This window comes from Spermophilus citellus, assembly GCF_964194105.1.
Source record: "Spermophilus citellus genome assembly, chromosome: 9".
In the NCBI taxonomy this organism is placed as follows: domain Eukaryota; kingdom Metazoa; phylum Chordata; class Mammalia; order Rodentia; family Sciuridae; genus Spermophilus; species Spermophilus citellus.
The window spans coordinates 27,088,942-27,108,837 of NC_138191.1; the positions used below are offsets into that span (position 1 = coordinate 27,088,942).

The window sequence follows — 19,896 nt, forward strand, 5'->3', positions numbered from 1 at the left end:
TGTGCAGTGAAGTTTTATTGATCTTAAGTGAAATGCAAAAGATTCCAAAATAGCAAGTTTTTCATTAAATGTATTCATCTTGAAGGGCTGGCCTGGGAAATTGTGTATTTTTGCTTTTATAATATTAAAATATCCCTTTATAAAATGATTATGATGTGTATTGTGATTGGTTATTAATAGTCATTCTTTGCAGAAGAAAATGTTGGCAGTTTTGTGTAGGTTCTCCTGCCCATTCCTCCTTCCTTTTTAAATTTAAAAAATCCAAAAATTGGGAAATTGTTATTGTAAAAGAACAGAGAGAATAATGTCGTGTAACTTTTGTAAGTTCCCATAGGCCATTTAGAGTAGAACAAAACTTGTTCTTACTCTTTGCTGCCTTTTAGTTTTGTTTTTGTAGTCCTGGGCTCTTTGCTGTTTTTTTTCTCAGAATCTAACCTTTAGTTTCAAGTTCCTTAAAGATGTGGAATTCACAATTTGGAGCAGAATTTCACAATGTTGGCACTACTAACATTTGGGTCAGACAAATCTTTGTTTTGGGAAATGTCATGTGCATTGTAAGATGTTTAGCAGCATCTCTGATCTCTACCCACTAGATAACAGTTGTGACAACCAAAAATGCCCCCAGGGGAAGAGGTGAATCACCCCCCCAGTTGAGAACCATTGATTTATTGAGAGAAGAACATGCCTACACACTGGTGGTGATTGTTTTTATGTGTTACTGGGACTGAACCCAGAGCTTCATGCTTGCTAAGTAAACACTCTACCACTGAGCCATATCCACAATTCCTGGTCTTTAATTAATGCACACGAGTCTTAAAACTGTAAGATGAATGGGGAAATAAAGGAACATTTAAACTTAGTCTCGTGTTTTTGCAGAGGTCAAAAACCACAGATAGGGCTGGGGTTGTAGCTCAGTGGCAGAGCGCTTGCCTAGCACGGATGAGGCATTGGTTTGGATTCTCAGCACTGCATATAAAGAAATAAAATAAAGGTCCATTAACAACTAAAAAAAAAGATTTAAAAAACCCCCACAAATATATTAATATGAAGAATGGCTGCTGATTCACAGATCTTATCATATAGCATATGTTGTTGAAAATGTGAACTAGCCAGGCTTGGTGGTGAATACCTATAATCCTAGCAATTTGGGAAGCTGAGGGAGAAGGATCATAAGTTCCAGGCTATCCTGGGCAAATCAGCAGATCATATCTCAAAGTAAAAAGGGCTGGGAATGTAGCTCAGTGGTAAAGTATCCCTAGGTTCAATCCTCATTACCAAAAAAAAAAAAAAAAAAAAGTGAAAAAGTTCGTTTTATTTTAGTGTTTAAAGAACCAAATGTTAATCTCACTATGTGCTTTGTGAAATTTTAATGCTAATTTGTCACTTATTCTGTTATCTGTTAGTATAACCCGAATTTGATAATATTTTGGGTTTTTATGTAGGCAGCTAATCCTTGATGGTCAGTGGGATGAAGTTCTTCAATTCATTCAGCCTCTGGAATGTATGGAAAAATTTGACAAAAAAAGGTAAGATTTCATTTGAAGTTTTTAGTGTCTTAAAGGGGTAAAAAATGAAAAAATGAAACAATAGAACAAAAATTTTAAAATAAGACTCAGAGTACACTCAATCCCATTGAGTTAGAGTACTTCTATAGGACTAGTTACTTGAAGTATTTGAAAATTTGATATGCAAGTCTGCTTAGCCTACAGTGGCCATATGCCAAAGGTCATGAGGACTGTTTTTTTATAATAGTATAAAGACTTCAAATATGTCTTTCTATTATATCCTGGCCTCCATTGTTTCTGAAGAGTAGTCTACTGTACTTTTTATCCTCATTTTATTGTTTGTAATCTTTATCTCCATCCCTCCTTACTTTCCTCTTTCCTCCTCCTTTTTTTCGTCCTTTATTTCTTCCTTCCATTTTCTCTTTATCATTGGATTATGATGTACTTAATTGTGTTATGTTTAAAAGTGTATGTGTTTTGCATTTTTTCTGCTTGGGATTTGCTGAACTTTTGAACTTGTACAATTCTTTTTAGTTGTCAGTAGATCTTTATTTTATTTATATGTGGTGCTGAGAATTGAACCCAGTGCCTCACACATGCTATGCAAGCACTCTACCACTGAGATACAACCCCATTCTGGATCTGTAGGGTTTTTTGTTGTTGTTGTTGTTGTTGTTGTTGTTTTAGTATTTTGTTTTAGTTGTAGTTGGACACAATTATTTTATTTTTATGTGGTGCTGAGGATCCAACCCAGTGCCCCACACGTGCTAGGTAAGTGCTCTACCACTGAGCCACAACCCCAACCCCAATCTGTAGGTTTTTAAATGAGTTTTGTCCCACAGGACTGAGGCTTTTATTTATTTATTCTTTCACAATGCTGGGGATTAAACATAGGGTCTCAGACATGCTAAGCAACACTCTTACCAAGGAACTATATCTCCAAACCCTTTATTATTTTGAATATTTTTTTATCTGTATTCTTTAGTCTGAATTGTTTTTATATTGTTTTTTATTGATTTAATATCCACTGATTTTTTTTTTTTTTTTTTTTGTACCAAGGCACTTAACCACTGAGCCACAATCCTCAGCTCTTTTTTATTTTTTATTTAGAGACAAGGTTTCTGAGTTGCTTAGGGCCCCAATAAATTGCAGAGGCTGGCTTTGAACTTGTGATTCTTCTGCCTCAGCCTCCTGAGCCGCTCACTGGGATTACAGGTGTGTGTCACCTCTCCCTGCTGATTCATTCTTCTCTAAACCATCTGATGATAGTGAATTTTTTGTTTCCTATTTTATATTTTTCAGTTTCAAATTTTTCTTTTATAATTTTTCTGCTGAAATATTTCTGTCCATTCATTGAACTACATCCACTGAGCTACTTGTCCAGCTCTTTTTATTTATTTATTTTTTGAGACAGTGTCTTATTAAGCTGCTCATACTGGCCTCAAATTTATGTTCCTTTTGTCTCAGCCTCCCAAGTCATTGGGAGGCATGCACCACCATGCCTGGCCATTGTGATATTTTCCTTTAAGTCCTTTAACATATTTATAGTAGCTGCATATTTGCTAGTGTAGTTCTTATTTGCTAGTATGAACTTTTGGTCATATCAGGCTCCGTTTCTAATTATCGCCTTTTTCCTAAGTCACCTTTTTTTTTTTAATAAAAAAATGAGTCATTTTGTGAAAGTGTTCTTCCATTGCATATTCATTCTTGAGAAATGAATTCTGTTTGCCTTCTGTTAAAAATTGTTGATTTTTATGCACACACATCATTAACTTCAAAAAGTAAATTCTGTCTCTCCTCTCATGGATCCCAGCTGAAAAGTCTTCTCTGTTTGACCCTTCTGTTACTTGGCATCTCCATTGCATCTTTTTTTTTTTTTTTAATATTTTTTTAGTTGTTAATAGGTCTTTATTTATATGTGGTGCTGAGAATCGAACTCAATGCTCACATGCCTAGCAAGTGCGCTGCTGCTGAGCCACAGCTCCAGCCCTCCATTTCATCTTAACAGTTTAGGGGATAGCCAAAGGTTTGGGCAACTGAGTTTACACAGTAGAATTTTGTGTATTTCTTACTGTATCTTCCTCCTTTAAGAATTCTTCTCACTTTTCATCTGGTCTGGTAGTACCAAAGTTTTTGCTGACTCAAGCCTGTGTAACTGAAGCTTTCTGCTTGAATTCTGGCTTACTCTTTAAGGACTAGAGAATGCCTTCAGCTGGAATGCCTTATGCCCTTGAATTGTACCCCTTCAAGTTCTATTTTTCCAAGAACTGACTTCCCTCTAGTTGTGCCAGTTTTTAGTTGTTCTCTGATGCATTCAGATTGTGCATTTGTGTGTGTGTTTTATCTAGGATTTAGCACTGTTATTTGCAAAAATATTAGTAAGGTGTAAGTTACTCTACCAGTAGTGGAAGTTAATCTTTTATTTTTTGATTCTCTATTTATACAATGCTATTTGATAACTCTTTGATTTTGTACCTTCATTTATTTGGAATACTATTCATCTCACCATCTCTTATTTTACTTAACACACTCCTGATAACCTTTTAAAATCAGTTCTTACATCTTTTACTTTGCACACCCTCTGATAGAATTTTTTTTTTTTTTTTTTGCACGCCTTGATACCTTGCTGAAACCTGTACATACAATTTATTAGATAACTCTTCTTGAAGGCAGGGGTTTTGGGTTTTGTTTTTTGGAACCAGGGATTGAACTCAGGAGCACTCGACAATTGAGCCACATCTCCAGCCCTATTTTGTATGTTGTATTTTTTATTTAGAGACAGGATCTTACTGAGTTGCTGAGGCTGACTTTGAACTTGCTTGTGATCCTCCTGTCTTAGCCTCTAGAGCCACTGGAATTACAGGCGTGTGCCACCACACCCAGCTTAGGCGTTTTGTTTTATTGGATATTTGCTGATACAACACTGGCTGAAAGAATGAAAGTTCTTTTTTTTTTTTTTTTTTTAACTCTTCAAAATACGTTTTCTTTAAAGTGCTTCTCATTTCCTTCCCTAAAAACCCCTTGTTAAAGAGTTTCAGACTTGTAGTTACTTTGTGACTTTATAGAAATGTTATTTTTTCCTCCTACCCTTCTGGTTCATTTTTAATTAGACATTTCTGGTGCTGGAAAATAAAGCTTGATTTAGTCTTACTACAGTATAGACATATGTCAAAACATCACACTGTACCATAATAAATATTTATAATTATCATTTGTAAAAATTAATAAAGTTTAAACAATTTACAATGAAGGGAAATGTTTCAAGAAAACAAAACATTTTGAATATAAAGGACTTTGATTTTTAATTAGGTGACATTTTACATCTTCCATAAACCTGGATTTTTGTGTAGAATTAATATTTGATTTAAAAGTCCTTTCTCTCATTGTTGAATTGATTACTTGTTACTATGACTTCAAGAGGATAAGAAGCTTAGTAAAATATTTTAATAATTTTCTGAAGTCAAAGTTACTTATGGTAGCCTGAAAGTAAATTGACTTATCAGACATTAGTAAATTAATTTTTTAAAGAAGTCTCTTTAAAAAAAATATATGGTCTTGGGGATTGAATCCAGGTACACTCTACCATTCAGCTATATTCCCAGCCCTTCTAATTTTTTATTTTCAGACATGGTCTTGCTAAGTTGCCCAGGCTGGCTTCAAACTTGCAATGCCCCTCCCTCAACCTCACAAGTAGCTGGGATTTTTAGGAGTGTGCCACTGCACCCAATTAAGGAAGTCTGTTTTTTTAAAAAACATATTTATTTTTTAGTTGGACACAATATATTTTTGTGTGGTGCTGAGGATAGAACCCAGGGCCTCACACGTGCTAGGCAAGTGCTCTACTGCTGAGCCACAACCCCAGCCCCAAAGAAGTCTGTTTGGGGGGAAAAAAAAATTTGTCCTTTAAATCAAATTTAATGGGGCTGGTGATGTAGCCCAGTGGTAGAGCAGTTGCCTAGCCTGCTGGAGGTCCTGGATTTGATGTCCAGCACTGTATGCATATGTGCATGAATGAATAGAGAGATCAATCCATGGATCAATCAATCAAACTTGGCCTGTTTTGCTTCAGAAACTGGAGTGTTTTTTTTTTTTTTTCCTAGTCTTTGACATTGCTTCATTCAGCTTTTTAATCATTTTAATATTTCATTTTTTATTTTTCACAGGTTTCGTTATATCATCCTAAAACAGAAGTTTTTAGAAGCTTTATGTGTTAACAATGCAATGTCAGCAGAAGATGAACCCCAGCATGTAAGATTTTTATTCCTGAAGGTTTGCTCCATAGTCTTGTTTTCAGTCATAAGTATTTTATTTACTAAAACAAGATTATTATCACAGGTTTTCAAAGTATTTATGAGATGGGATGGGGCAAGATTTGCTGTTTTGCAAATGCTGTACTTTAAATCTGTAGTGCTTCTAAACGTGTTCCATGATTTAAGACAAGATAATATGTGAACAACTGACTAGTTGAGGAGCTTGTGTTCCTCTTTTGTTTAAGGTAAGTTAGATAGCAGTAGATGTTTGACTTGATAACTTGTCATCACTTCTTTTCTTTTTATAGAAGTGGATTGGTTATGTTTACTTCCTTTTTCTGCCTTTTTAGTATTTCCTTTGATCCTGAGGTAGTTTTTTTCAAAATGTTGTTTGTGTGTGTGTGTGTGAGAGAGACACTATTTAAATTCAACAGTATTAAATTCATTTTGACTAGAAAAAAACAAAATTTGAAGTTTTAATATTAGTATTGTCACATCCAAGCCAAATACACTTTTATCAAGTTCCAGTAAGCATTCATTGAATTAAACTATCTTAGTCCACTTGGGCTGCTAAACAAAATACAGTCAACTGAGTGGCTTATGTACAACAGAAATTAATTTTTCACACTTCTGGAAGCTGGGAATTCCAAAATCAAGGTGCTGGCAGATCAACATATGTTGAGGGCTTGCTCTCTGGTTTATGGGTAGCACCTTCTAACTGTATTCTCACATGGTTGAAGAGACTAACTTGCTCTTCCTGGGGTTTCTCTAGCTCTTTTTAAACAATTTCCTTGTAATGCTGGGGCCTGAATTCAGTACTTCTCTATCATAGAGTTATACTCCTAGTCTTGGTCTTTTTTTTTTAATAAGGATACTAATCTCATCAGTAATGGATGAACCTTCATGGCCTAATCCTTTCTCAAAGACTCCACCCTCTTAATATCATCACCTTGGGGTTTAGGATTTCAAGAAATGAATTTGGTGGGGACACAGACATTCAGACCAAAGCAAAGATCAAACAATATTAAAATGGAAGTTTCATGTATAATAGAAAAACGTCTGCCAGATAATGATGTTTAAAAGTGTGTGGGGGAGAAACACTGAGACATTAACCCAGAGACCTCTTTTTTTAAACATTATTAATTGGTGTATTATAATTATACATTATCCCACTGTACGTAATAGTGGGATTTTAATTGTAAATTATAATTTTACATATATAATATATATCATGTATATATTATACATATATATATATATATATATATATATATATATATATATATATATGAATGAATGATTCATTGTGGTATATTCATACATGGACATAGCATAAAGGAGACCTAACTTTTATTCTGTCTTTGTCATTAATCAACTGAATTACCTTGATTAAATCTCCATCTTAATTTTTCCTATATGTAAGATTGGGAGACTGGACTAGGTAAGCTCTGAGATACCTGTCATAATTTAATCTCTCAGCCAAGCTTCCTTTTAGTCTATCTTTACTATTTTTTTGTAGTAAATCAACTGTGTAAATGTTTCCTTTTTCTGGTTTGATTTCTTTCCCCTTGCAAATTTGCCCTAAGGCAAGTTGGAACTAAGAAAATGGTTATTTTACCTTTTGTTATTTGGATAAGCCAAATAAAAGGCTTTTTAAACAAGCAAATATTAGCATGCTTTAGTTTTCACTTCTGAAAAAACTAAGTTTTTCTTACCTTGAAAAAGTTATACATTTGAAAATGACAATTTTTTAAAACATTTTTTAGTTATACATAGACAATTTTTTAAAACATTTTTTAGTTATTTACTTTTATGTGGTGCTGAGGATCGAACACAGTGCCTCACATGTGGGAGGCAAGTGCTCTGTTGCTGAGTCACACCCCAGCTGCCTGAAAATGATAATTTAAAACCTGAATTAGAGGGCTGGAGATGTGGCTCAGCGGTAGCGCACTCGCCTGGCATGCGTGCGGCCCGGGTTTGATCCTCAGCACCACATACAAAGATGTGTCCGCCGATAACTAAAAAAAATAAAAAAATAAAAAAAATTTTAAAAAAACCCTGAATTAGAGCACTAATTTATGGATAAAAGTTTGATATGCTAATTAATCAAATTATTCTTTTTATTTTTGTTGTGAACACATTTTGTTTCCTTAGTTGAAAATGGTTACACATCTACAAATTGTATGTGTTTTCTATTACCTCAGAAATTATCTTTTATATTCTTTTTCAGATTTCATATTTTACTTTTTATGGTGATTTTATATATATGCATATATATTTCCTCTTTTTATAGTTATCATTTGTATATATTTTTTTTTACAGTTGGAATTTACCATGCAAGAAGCTGTGCAGTGTTTACATGCTCTAGAAGAGTACTGTCCCTCTAAAGATGACTATAGCAAGCTCTGTTTACTTTTGACTTTGCCTCGTCTGACAAATCATGCTGAGTTTAAGGATTGGAATCCTAGCACTGCACGAGTTCACTGTTTCGAAGAGGCTTGTGTCATGGTTGCAGAATTCATCCCTGCTGACAGGAAGCTAAGTGAGGCTGGTTTTAAAGCAAGTAACAATCGTTTATTTCAGCTTGTGATGAAGGGCCTGCTTTATGAATGCTGTGTAGAATTTTGTCAGAGTAAAGCAACTGGAGAAGAAATTACAGAAAGTGAAGTACTTCTTGGCATCGACCTCCTATGTGGTAATGGTTGTGATGATTTGGATCTAAGTTTATTGTCATGGCTTCAGAATCTCCCTTCTTCTGTCTTTTCTTGTGCTTTTGAACAGAAGATGCTTAATATTCATGTTGACAAACTTCTAAAACCTACAAAAGCTGCATATGCTGATCTTTTGACTCCTCTCATCAGCAAACTTTCTCCATATCCATCATCCCCAATGAGAAGACCTCAATCAGCTGATGCCTATATGACCCGCTCTCTGAATCCTGCTTTAGATGGCCTCACTTGTGGACTAACTAGTCATGATAAGAGGATCTCAGACCTTGGGAACAAAACTTCTCCAATGTCACACTCCTTTGCTAACTTCCATTATCCAGGGGTACAAAACCTCAGTAGAAGTCTCATGCTTGAGAATACAGAATGTCACAGTATTTATGAGGAATCCCCTGAGCGGTAAGCAATTATTCATAAAAATTAGGAAATCTCTGTAAGTGTTATTGTTTTTTGTTCATGTGTGTGTTTCTTAATGTGCAAGTCCCTTGAAAGTTAGTCCTTAAAACTTTAGAAAGGGTTTAAAATTCAGATAATTAAAAGAAGAGAAAATTTTTATAAGAGAAAAATTTTTATTTTCAACCTACTCTTTTACTGGCTATGAAGGCAATATGTGTTATGAAGAAAATTTGGAAACTACAGTGAAGTAATAGTATTGAGATTAAAATTCTACAGTCTTACACTTAGATGACCAGTTCTTTTTAAATTTTTCTATGAATACTTTTTTTATATTGGGAATATAATGTATGTTTTCATTTAATTTTCTTTTTTCATTTGAAAGATCATGAATTTTTAAAAATATTATTAAACTTTTTTTGGGAAGTGGTATTGGAGATTGAACTCAGGGGCACTCAACCACTGAGCCACATTCCCTGGCACTGTTTTGTATTGTATTTAGAGACAGGGTCTCACTGAGTTGCTCAGTGCCTCATTGCTGAGGCTGGCTTTGAATTCGTGATCCTCCTGCTTCAGCCTCCTGAACTGCTGGGATTATAGGCTGCACAACTGTACCTGGCTTGTTAAACATTCTTGAGATCCGTGATTAATAAGTATGCAGTATTCTATTGTAAAACTACATCATAACAATTGCTTATTGGTTTTTTTTGGGGGGAGGTGCTGGGGATGGAACCCAGGGCCTCACACACATGCTAGGCATACTCTCTTGCTGAACTATACCTCCAACCCTTGATTCCTTATTGTAGAGCATCTGGTTGTTTACTGTAGGTGTTACTGTAATGAATAACTATCTACATAGAACGCTCTGATTATTTCCCTTTGCCTTTCTATTAGTGATTCTTCATACATATGAAAGAAATGTTAAAGGTACCACTCAGTGTACCTAGCATGAATTAGCATCTCCTGATTAGCAATTATTTAGTTCATGGTTTAGGAAACTTTCTGTCTTGCTTTTACTGGGAACCTACTGGAACATGTAGATGGTTTTCTGTACCCCAGTGTTAGTACTATGGAAATACTAGTATTGACTGCAACAAATTTATTTCACAAAAGAGCATAAAAATCTTTTTATATTACATAGGATAGTTGCAACATTCTTTGTGGAGAAAGGAGCACTGGACTCAGAATTTGTTTAACCCAGTAAGTCCAAAGTTTTCAGTTCTGGTAAACATAGTAAATGTACCTTAAGTGGTATATTTGTTGTTCTATTTAAGTTTTTATAGGTGTTCCACATCTAGAACAATGGAACAAAAAGGTTTTATTAGAGCAAGTGAAGATCTTTAGGTAAGGGATCAGACATATAGGGTAAATATACAGGAAAGCATTTTCTGTTAATAGCTGTGAAATTGTAGAGGAAAGGGTTGCGATACTTTCTCTAATGTTTTTTTAAAGAAAGGCAGGAGTAATCTACCTAGGATCAGTTAAGTGAGGGATTTCCTGATTGCCAGGGTGATTTGGTAACTTACTGCTCTGTATTTCATACTTGAAAGATAAAGATGAGGCTGGGATTGTAGCTCAGTGGTAGAGTGCTTGCCTAGCACATGCGAGGCCCTGGGTTTGATATTCAGCACCACATCAAAAAAATAAAGTTAAAAAAAATAAAGATGATATTTAGGGATGAAAATGGATGATAATAATTTTATATTTGTATATTCTGTTTAAATCCTAAAGGAATGTGGGGCTTGAGTATTTGTAGAGATTATTTTAAACTTTTCCTGGCCTTCCATTTTAGAGAAAACTTGCATCATCTGGAATGCTGGGCTTCAATTCTGAGGGAATTGCTGATATTCTTCTGTGTACTTAAAGTGACAGAAGCTTCTTGGTCAGAAAAGCAATGACGTGTTTGGATTTTTGCATCAGTAGGATTGTCTTTATATAGAGAAAGCATGCACAAAAATCTAGCACAATCTGACTATATGTGTGATATTTCTTACATAAAGAAAGTAGTAGAAATGGAGGAATGTCTGAATAAAGATAGAAATAGTGTATAAGTTACCAGACCATTATAAAAAGAGAAAATGTGACATGTCAAAAAGTGATTCATGTTATCAGCTAAATAGTAGCAATAATTCAGAGAATATTTGTCATGCCCCTGAAATTGGAAATTTGTGAGGAAAAAATGGTATGGAATAACGAATAGAACATGGCCTTTGAAGTCAGACTTGGGTTTGAGTTCTGCCATTTAGCTGTGTGACCTTGGGGAAGAAACTTAGTCTCTGAGTCTCCAAATACTTCCTCTATGTAATAGGATGTGGACTTGTAAAATGAGAAAAATCCCCCTCCTGGGGGGGGCATATGAGTGGTGCTCAATAAATATAAATGTCTTCCTTTCAGAGCTCATAGTCTTGTTATGGCATTGTGTAAGAAGTACTGCTAATGAAATGATGTGGGAGAGCTATTGTGCTGTGGATAAAGTATAAAAATTTACTTTGAAACAAGTTAATTTATAAAACTAAGGTATAATTTTTAAAATATTGGGAAGCTTGATTAGATTACTTGGGTTAAAATTGACACATGAAGAGTCTCCTACTTGTGTTACTTTTGTTAATATTTGTTTGAAGCTAGTATCCATTTAAAAATTATTTTGAGGATTTAATATGTGCTGACACCCAGACTACATATCCCAGGTACGTATTCCAGACTACATACCTGGGATACGATGATTAAACTACTATGGTAAACAAGAAAATAAAACAGCAAAGAAAGGTTTTAAGGGAGCGGTGGTGTTTTGTAAGGATATCTTTTCACTTGAACAGAAATAAACTCAAAACAGAGAAAATCAGTTGAAATATGTAAGCTTTGGCTATTCAATGTTATGGTCTCAAAATTGAAGTGTTTTCCAGCTTGAGCCAACACTGGATTTAGAGTCTGAAGACTGAGTTCAAGCTCTAGTCCGATTTACTAGCTTTGCAATTTTTGGAAAAATCACTTGTTTTTTAAATTTGTGGGAGTTATAACCTATGCCACAGTTATTATGCAAGTTAAGTAAGATGATGATGTTATATATAAATTGGAAAATTAAATGAAGTGTTACTTTATGAAGATTCATTAATTATCCTCTCTATAACTAATAACTCTTTATAAATTCTATTATATAGACCTAAAAAGGGACTTATGATCATTAGGAATTTACAGCACAGTCTGGTAATGAAAATTCTTACCAGGTCTTTCTGGAGGTGTGTTGTCTGTATGTTCAGGTACTCAGGAGTTCAGGCTCCTATCTAAAGAGCATCTTTGTGCTGTTGACTCATCCAGCTTTGCTTTCTTTTTTTTTTTTTTAAAGAGAGAGTGAGAGAGGAGAGAGAGAGAGAGATAGAGATAATTTTTTAATATTTATTTCTTAGTTCTCGGCGGACACAACATCTTTGTTGGTATGTGGTGCTGAGGATCGAACCCAGGCTGCACACATGCCGGACGAGCGCGCTACCGCCTGAGCCACATTCCCAGCCCCCAGCTTTGCTTTCTTAATCTCACTCTGTATTTTGATTGTTTTACATACTTCCATCTGGATAGGCCATTATGAGACTACTTTAAAATCACATTCCTTGAAGGCAGATATAATTTTACTTTTGTAGTTGTTCCTCTGGTGCTTTGAACCAATAGGTAATCTGTGTAAATAACTGGTATTCATCCTTAGATGACGTATTAAAATTTTTAAACAGAGTAGCTGTGAAAATTCAAAATTGTTAATGTTTTGGAAGAATATTAGAGACAACCTAACATCTGAAGTTTATGATTAGTATACATTAAAAATATTGAAAAATATGTTTGTTTTTATGTTAAGCATATAGACCAAAGAAAGCCTTTTAATACAATTTTTAAAACTTTGTAGATACTAGGAAAAGAGTATGTGCTTGGATAATAAAATCACAGATTTATATTTCATGAAGAGAATATAGGCATTAGATCATCCATCTTATCCAGTTTAGAGATGAAGTTCAGCCACAGAGAATCTAAGTAACTTTCCCAAGACCTTACAACTTATTATCCTCGTTGTGTAATGAAGTGGGATTCCTTCATTAAACACATGTTCTATCCAGAGCAAGTGGTGTGCACCTATCATTCCAGTTACTCAGGAAGCCAAGGCAGAAAGATCACTTGAGCTTAGGCATTTGAGACAAGCCGGGCAACACAATGAGACTCTATCTAAAAAAGAAAAGAGAAATACTCCTCCCTAAAAAACACATTCTTTTTTTAAAATCCTTTTTTTTTTTTTTGTAGTTTACTTAAGGGAAGAAAGTAAGATAAAAAATTTATCTTTTATGCAGTTGATAAGCACTTATATTAAATATTCATTTTTTTAAGAATTAAAATTTCTGGGCTGGAGATGTGGCTCAAGTGGTAGCGCGCTCGCCTGGCATGCGTGCGGCCCGGGTTCGATCCTCAGCACCACATACAAACAAAGATGTTGGTGTCCGCCGAAAACTAAAAAATAAATATAAAAAAAACCAACTTAAACCCTTGTGTTTATCAATGAAAAAAATAAAAAAAAAAAGAATTAAAATTTCTCTAAAATTTATGTTTCTTCACTCCCATCTGTGTCTCCCCCCTCCCCCTCCGCATCTTTTTGGAAAGAAGTGATACACCCGTAGAGGCACAGCAACCTATCAGTGGTGAAGTCTTGGGCCAGAGTTCAGTTTCAGAAAAAGAGCCTGCAAATGGAGCACAGAATCCAGGACCAGCTAAGCAAGAAAAAAATGAGGTAATATTTATTACACCTAATAACTATCATTTCTGAGATAATATTTACTATACCAAATAATTATTCTCTTTGTATAAATTTCAAAAGAATTTTCTGCTATTTGGGAAAAGGAGAGAGAGATCTAGACATATTATTGGCTCATTTTCTTTCCTCTTCCCAAAGAATGTATGGTATATTTAGCTTCCATTGTGTATTTTATAATGTTTTTAACAGATGAATTTATTAAAAATATAAAATACTGTAGTCACTATTATTCTTAAATATTTTAGGACTCAAATAATTGAATTTACCTTAAATGTCACTGGTTTGCACTTGAACGGCATATACTCTACATTTTACTTACTTTTTTTTTTTTTTTTTGGTACTAGGAATTGAACCCACAGGCACTTTACCACTGAGCTACATCCCTCAGCTCTTCTATTCTCATTTATTTATTTATTTGGTACCAGGGATTGAACCTGGGGTGTGGGGGAACATTTAACTACTGGGCCATATCCCCAGCCTTTTTAATTATTCATTTTGAGACAGGGTCTTGCTGAATTGCTTAGGACCTCACTAAATTGCTAAAGCTGGCCTTGAATTTGCATATCCTCCTGTCTTAGCCTAAGTTGCAGGGATTGCATGCTGTGGGCCATCGTGCCTGTCAATAATAAGATCTAATGAACAAAAAAATAAATATTTATAATTCAGAATAATACTAAGTCTAAGGAAAAGAAACACATGCAAATTGGAAAAGAAGAGGTAAAACTATTTCTATTCATTGATGACATGGTCCTAAGTCTAAGGTTCCAGGTTATTTTTCTTTGGTGTTTTTGAAAAGAAATTGTATTTTAAGCGAATTTTATTTATTTTTTTTGTCTTTTTGTGCCACTGGGGATTGAACCCACAGATGCTTTACCAGTTAGCTATATTCCCACCCCTTTTTATTTTTTGAGACAGGATCTACCTGAGTAGCTGAGGGTGGCCTCGAATTTTTGATCCTCCTATCCCAGCAGCCTCCCAAGTCACTGATGTTATAGACACGCACCATCACACCAAGCTTGAGAAGAGAATTTATACAGCATGCCACTTAGAAACAGTTGTTAATTGATTTTAATAAGTTGAATAATTTTTTTTTATTAAATGTTAAGAATGAAGTTAGAGGACTGGGAATGTAGCTCAGTGGTAGTGTTTGCCTAGCATGCATGAGGCCCTAGGTTCAATCCCCAGCGCCACACACACACACACACACACACACACACAGGAAAGCAGAGAAAATGATTGATAGAATCAATAAAACCAAATGTTAGTTCTTTGAAAATATTAATTTAAAAAACTGACAAATCTTTAGCTAGAGTGACTAAAGAAAAAAGAGAAGACAACTACAATTAGAAATGAAGCTATGTACATTACAACTGACCATGTAATAATAAAAGTGATTATAATTATAAATTATTTTGACTAATATAAAACAATCAGATAACCTATATGAAATGGTTAAATTACTTAAACTGGTTCGAGGAAAAAAACATAGAAAATCTCAGCATACCTATAACTAGTAAAGAGATGGATCAGTAATTAAAATCCTCCCAACAGATAAAAATATAATTTCAGATGGCTCTACTGGTAAGTTCTACTAGACATTTAAGGAAGAGCTGGACATTTGTGTATGTGTGTCACCAGTATTTCTCAAATTCTTCCAAAAAATTAGAAAAGAAGGAAATACTTCTAACATTTCATGAGGCTCCCATAAAGACAGATAAAGACATCATAAGAAGCTGGATGCAGTGGGGCACACCTGTAATCCAGTTGAGGCTGAGGCAGGAGGATCGAGAGTTCAAAGCCAGCCGTAGCAACTGCAAGGCACTAAGCAACTCAGTGAGACCCTGTCTCTAAATAAAATACAAAAAAAGGGCTGGTAGGCCTGGGGTTGTAGCCCATTGGTACAATGCTTGCATAATATGGGCTTGATCTCCTCACCACATATGAATAAATTTTAAAAAAAAATAAAGGTCCATCAACAACTAAAAAAATATTTAAAAAAAAAGGGGGGCTGAGGGTGTGAATCAGTGGTTGAGTACTCCTGAGTTCAATCCCCTGTACCAAAAAAAATAAATAAATTTACATATCAATAATAATCTTCTGAGCTGGGGATGTGGCTCAAGCCGTAGCGCGCTCTCCTGGCATGCGTGTGGCCCGGGTTCGATCCTCAGCACCACATACAAACAAAGATGTTGTGTCTGCCGAAAACTAAAAAATAAATATTAAAAAAGTTCTCTCTCTCTCTCTCTCTTAAAAAATAATAATCTTCTATCCTAATCGAAGAAAATCAATGTAATATATTATACTGATAAATTAAGGAAAAAAGCCACATGATTATCTCAGTTGATGTATTTGGCAAAATTCAACACTTTCTCATGATAAAAACTTTCAAGAAACCAGGATTAGAGGGAATTTCCTCAGAATGGTAAAGGGTATATATGAAATACACACAACTAACGTGCTTAGTAGTGAAAGACTGAGGGCTTTCCCACTAGGATCAGGAACAACAATAACAATGCCTTCTTTCATCACTGCTATTCGACGCTGCTATTGGAAATATATTATTGGAAGTTCTAGCCAGAACAATTAGATAAGGAAAAGAAACAAAACACATCCAAATTGGAAAAGAAGAGGTAAAACTATATCTATTCATTGATGACATGTTCCTATACATAGAAAATCCTAAGGATGGACTGAGGTTGTAGCTCAGCAGTAGAGCACTCGCCTAGCATGTTCGAGGCCCTGGGTTCCATCCCCAGCACCACATAAAAATAAATAAAGGTATAGTGTCCAACTACAACTAAAAAATAAATATTAAAAAAAATCCTAAGGAATTGGCAAGGAAGCTAATAAATTGAGCAAAGTTGCATAGTAGAAGACCCACACAGAGAAATCATTTATATTTCTACATACAAGCTATGAATTTTTTGAAAAGCAAATAAAGCAAGCAATTTATTTATATAAACATGTAAAAAGATAAAATACTTGGAAATAAATTAAACCAAAGAGGTTAAAGACCTATATGTTGAAAACTATAAAACTGTTGAGCCATGGGTGGCACCTGCCTATAATCCCAGTGACTTAGAAGGCTAAGGTAGGTGGATTGCAAGTTCAAGGCCAGGCTTGGCAATTTAGCAAGACCCTGTCTCAAAATTTTAAAAAATTAAAATAAAAAAGGATTGTGTAGTTCAATGGTAGAGCACCCCTGGGTTAAATCCCCTGTACCACAAAAACAAAGAAACAAAACATTGCTGAAAGCTATTTAAGAAGATCTAAGATATCCCATGTTCATAGACGGGAAGATTTAATATTGTTAAGATGTCAATACCAACTGCACAGTGGATTACAGGTAATCCTTGTAATCTGAGCAATTTGAGAGGCTGAGACAGGATTTTAAATTCAAGGTCAGCCTCAGCAACCCCGACCCTGTCTCAAAAAAAAAAAAAATAATAATAATAATTTTGGGATGTAGTTCATTAAAAATGCACTCCTGGGTTCAATCCCCAGTACTCCAAATCAAAGACTTCAATACCCAGTGAAATCTGCAAGTACAATATATTCCTCATAAAAATTCTGTAGTTTCTTTTTCAATAGTGGACAAAATTGATGCTCAAATTCATATTGAATTGTAAGGGGTCCAAATAACCAACAATCCCCTTCCCCCTTTGGGGTTAAACCCAGGGCTCACACATGTTTGGCAAAGTTCTGTATGCCTAGCCCTTTTTAATTTTATTTTGGGATAGGTTTTATTATGTTATCCAGGCTGGCCTTGAATTTATGATCCTCCTGCCTCAGCCTGGTAAGTAGCTGCACCTAGCCAAAACAATCTTGAAAAAGAACAAACTTGTGGGACTTACCCTTCATGATTCAAAGTTTGGTACAAAGCTACAGTCTTATGGTATTTATATGAGAATAGACATATTGATCAGGAGAATAAAATTGATAGTACAAAAATCTCATTCATTTATGGCCAACTGGTTTTTAGCAAGGATTCCAAGTCCATTTAATAGGGATACAATAGTCTGTTTAACAGATGGTGCCGAGATAACTGTATTTCTATGTGTAAAAGAATGAAGTTAGATCTGTATCTCACACCATGTACAAAAATTATCTCAAAATGAATCTTGTAAGAACTAAACTATAAAATTCTTAAAAACAGATGTAAATTTTATGACCTTGGGATTTTGTAATGCATCCTTAAATATGACATGAAAAGTGTGAACAACAAAAGTAAAAATATAGCTGGGCGGCAGTGTCACATGCCTATAACCCAGTGACTGGGGAGGCTGAGGCCTCAGGATTGCAAGTTAAAGCCAGCCTCAGCAACTTAGTAAGGCTCTAAGCAACTTAACACAACCCTCTCTCAAGATAAAAAATAAAAAGGCCTAGGGATGTGGCTCAGTGGTTAAACAATCCTGGGTTCAATCTCTAGTACCAAATAAGTAAATAAATAAACGTAAATTTGACTTCATCAAAATTAAAAACTTTTGTGCATCAAAGTACACTGTTAAGAAAGTGAAAAAACAATTTACAGAATGAGAAAACTATTAACAAATTGTATCTGTTAAGCTTTGATATCCAGAGTATATAAAGAACTCCTACAACTTAGCAACAAAAAACAAACCAATTTAAAAATAGGCAAAGGTCCTGAATAGATATTTCTTCAAAGAATATATTACAAATAGCCAGTAAGCACATGAAAAATATACCTAATGGCATTAATCATTAGGGAAATGTAAATCAGAATAAAACTGTGGAAAATATGTGCTAGTGAGGATGTGGAGAAATTTGAATCCTTGTACATTGTTGGTTGGAATGTAAAATTGTACAGACACTGTGGAAAACAGTTGAAGTGGATGGGGGAAGTAGCTCAGTGGTAGAGTTGCTTGCCTAGCAAGCATAAGGCCCTGGGTTTGGTCCCCAGTAATTCATAAATAAGTAAGTAAATAAATAGATATAAAGATACATACATACATATAGATTCCACTCCTAGGTGTATACTCTGAAAAATTGAGGGCAGAGACTGGAACAGTCTCTGTTTTGTTTGTATGCCCATGCTCATTACAGCATTATTCATAGTAATCCAAGATGAGAATAATTCTTTTGTCCATCCACAGAGGAACAGATAAAATGTGGTATATATTAAGGTGGAATATCATTTATCCATAAAAGGAAGTTCTGATACATGCCACAACATGGCTGAACCTTGAAAACCTCATGCTTTGTGAAATAAGCAGATACAAATGAAAAATATTGTCTAAATCTATTTATGTGAAATATGTCAAATAGAATAGAGGTTATCAGGGACTGAGGGGAGGGAAGAATGGGGAGTTATAGCTTAATAGTTACAGTTTCTGTTTGGCCTGATAAAAAAGTATTAGACATATTGATAATGGTTGCATAACATTGTGAATGTAATTAATGCCATTGAATTATACACTTAAAATAACTAAGAAGACACATTTGTTATATTTTACTATTCTAAGAATTTAAGACCATATGGGTAATTTTATCTCAGAGTTATTGCTAAAGTTATTAAATAGGGAAGGGTTGTTTCTGTTTCTCCCAAAAGGGAGACAGTTTTGGCTTTAGATAACTCTTCCTTAAGATTACTGTTAGTTGGCTGGGGATGTGGCTCAAGCGGTAGTGCGCTCGCCTGGCATGCATGCGGCCCGGGTTCGATCCTCAGCACCACATACAAACAAAGATGTTGTGTCCGCCGATAACTAAAAAATAAATATTTAAAAATTCTCTCTCTCTTTCTCTCTCTCTCTTTTTTTAAAAAAAAGATTATTGTTAGTGATGGTCAATTTTGGAGATGATCGATTTATTCGGATAATCGCAGTGCACATGATCCATACAACATGACTGATTTCAGCTTGGCAGGGTTGTATTTCTTTGCCAATATTTGAATTCATTAAATATCTCAGTCATATAAATTTGAGTACTATATAAGTTTTTTAGAAGGATTAAGTAGGAATATTGAGACTGCTAAATTTAATGCCCACTATTCTTCCTTGTGAGAGAACACTTGAAACCTACTTTTGGAGGAAATTTTGTTTCTCTCAGTAGAAACCCATTAGACCATTTACATGCTTAAATTAAACATGTATAACAAGTTAAGATTGTATTTATTAAGTATTAATGCATTTCTTCAATATGTACTTTTATTTAAGTTATGCAAAAGTTTGTTTTATTCTTTATCTACATATTCTCTTACTCTATGTCCCTTATAACCT

The 19,896-nt window shown here is 34.6% G+C and overlaps 1 protein-coding gene across 7 annotated transcripts in view; it reads left to right on the forward strand.

Annotated features, from left to right (window-relative positions):
* The window catches only part of WDR47 (WD repeat domain 47), a 61,033-nt gene that overhangs the window by 17,693 nt on the left and 23,444 nt on the right, over window positions 1–19,896 (forward strand). For 2 of the 7 annotated variants that reach the window (XM_081307925.1, XM_081307924.1), the window contains 4 exons: window positions 1,443–1,526; window positions 5,669–5,774; window positions 8,078–8,880; window positions 13,510–13,636. In XM_081307925.1, coding sequence (XP_081164051.1) covers window positions 1,443–1,526; window positions 5,669–5,774; window positions 8,078–8,880; window positions 13,510–13,636 — 1,120 coding nt within the window. Of the gene's footprint in view, window positions 1–1,442; window positions 1,527–5,666; window positions 5,775–8,077; window positions 8,881–13,509; window positions 13,637–19,896 lie in introns of all 7 variants that reach the window. The other 5 variants (XM_081307926.1, XM_081307927.1, XM_081307928.1 and 2 more) reach the window with 5 other exon arrangements.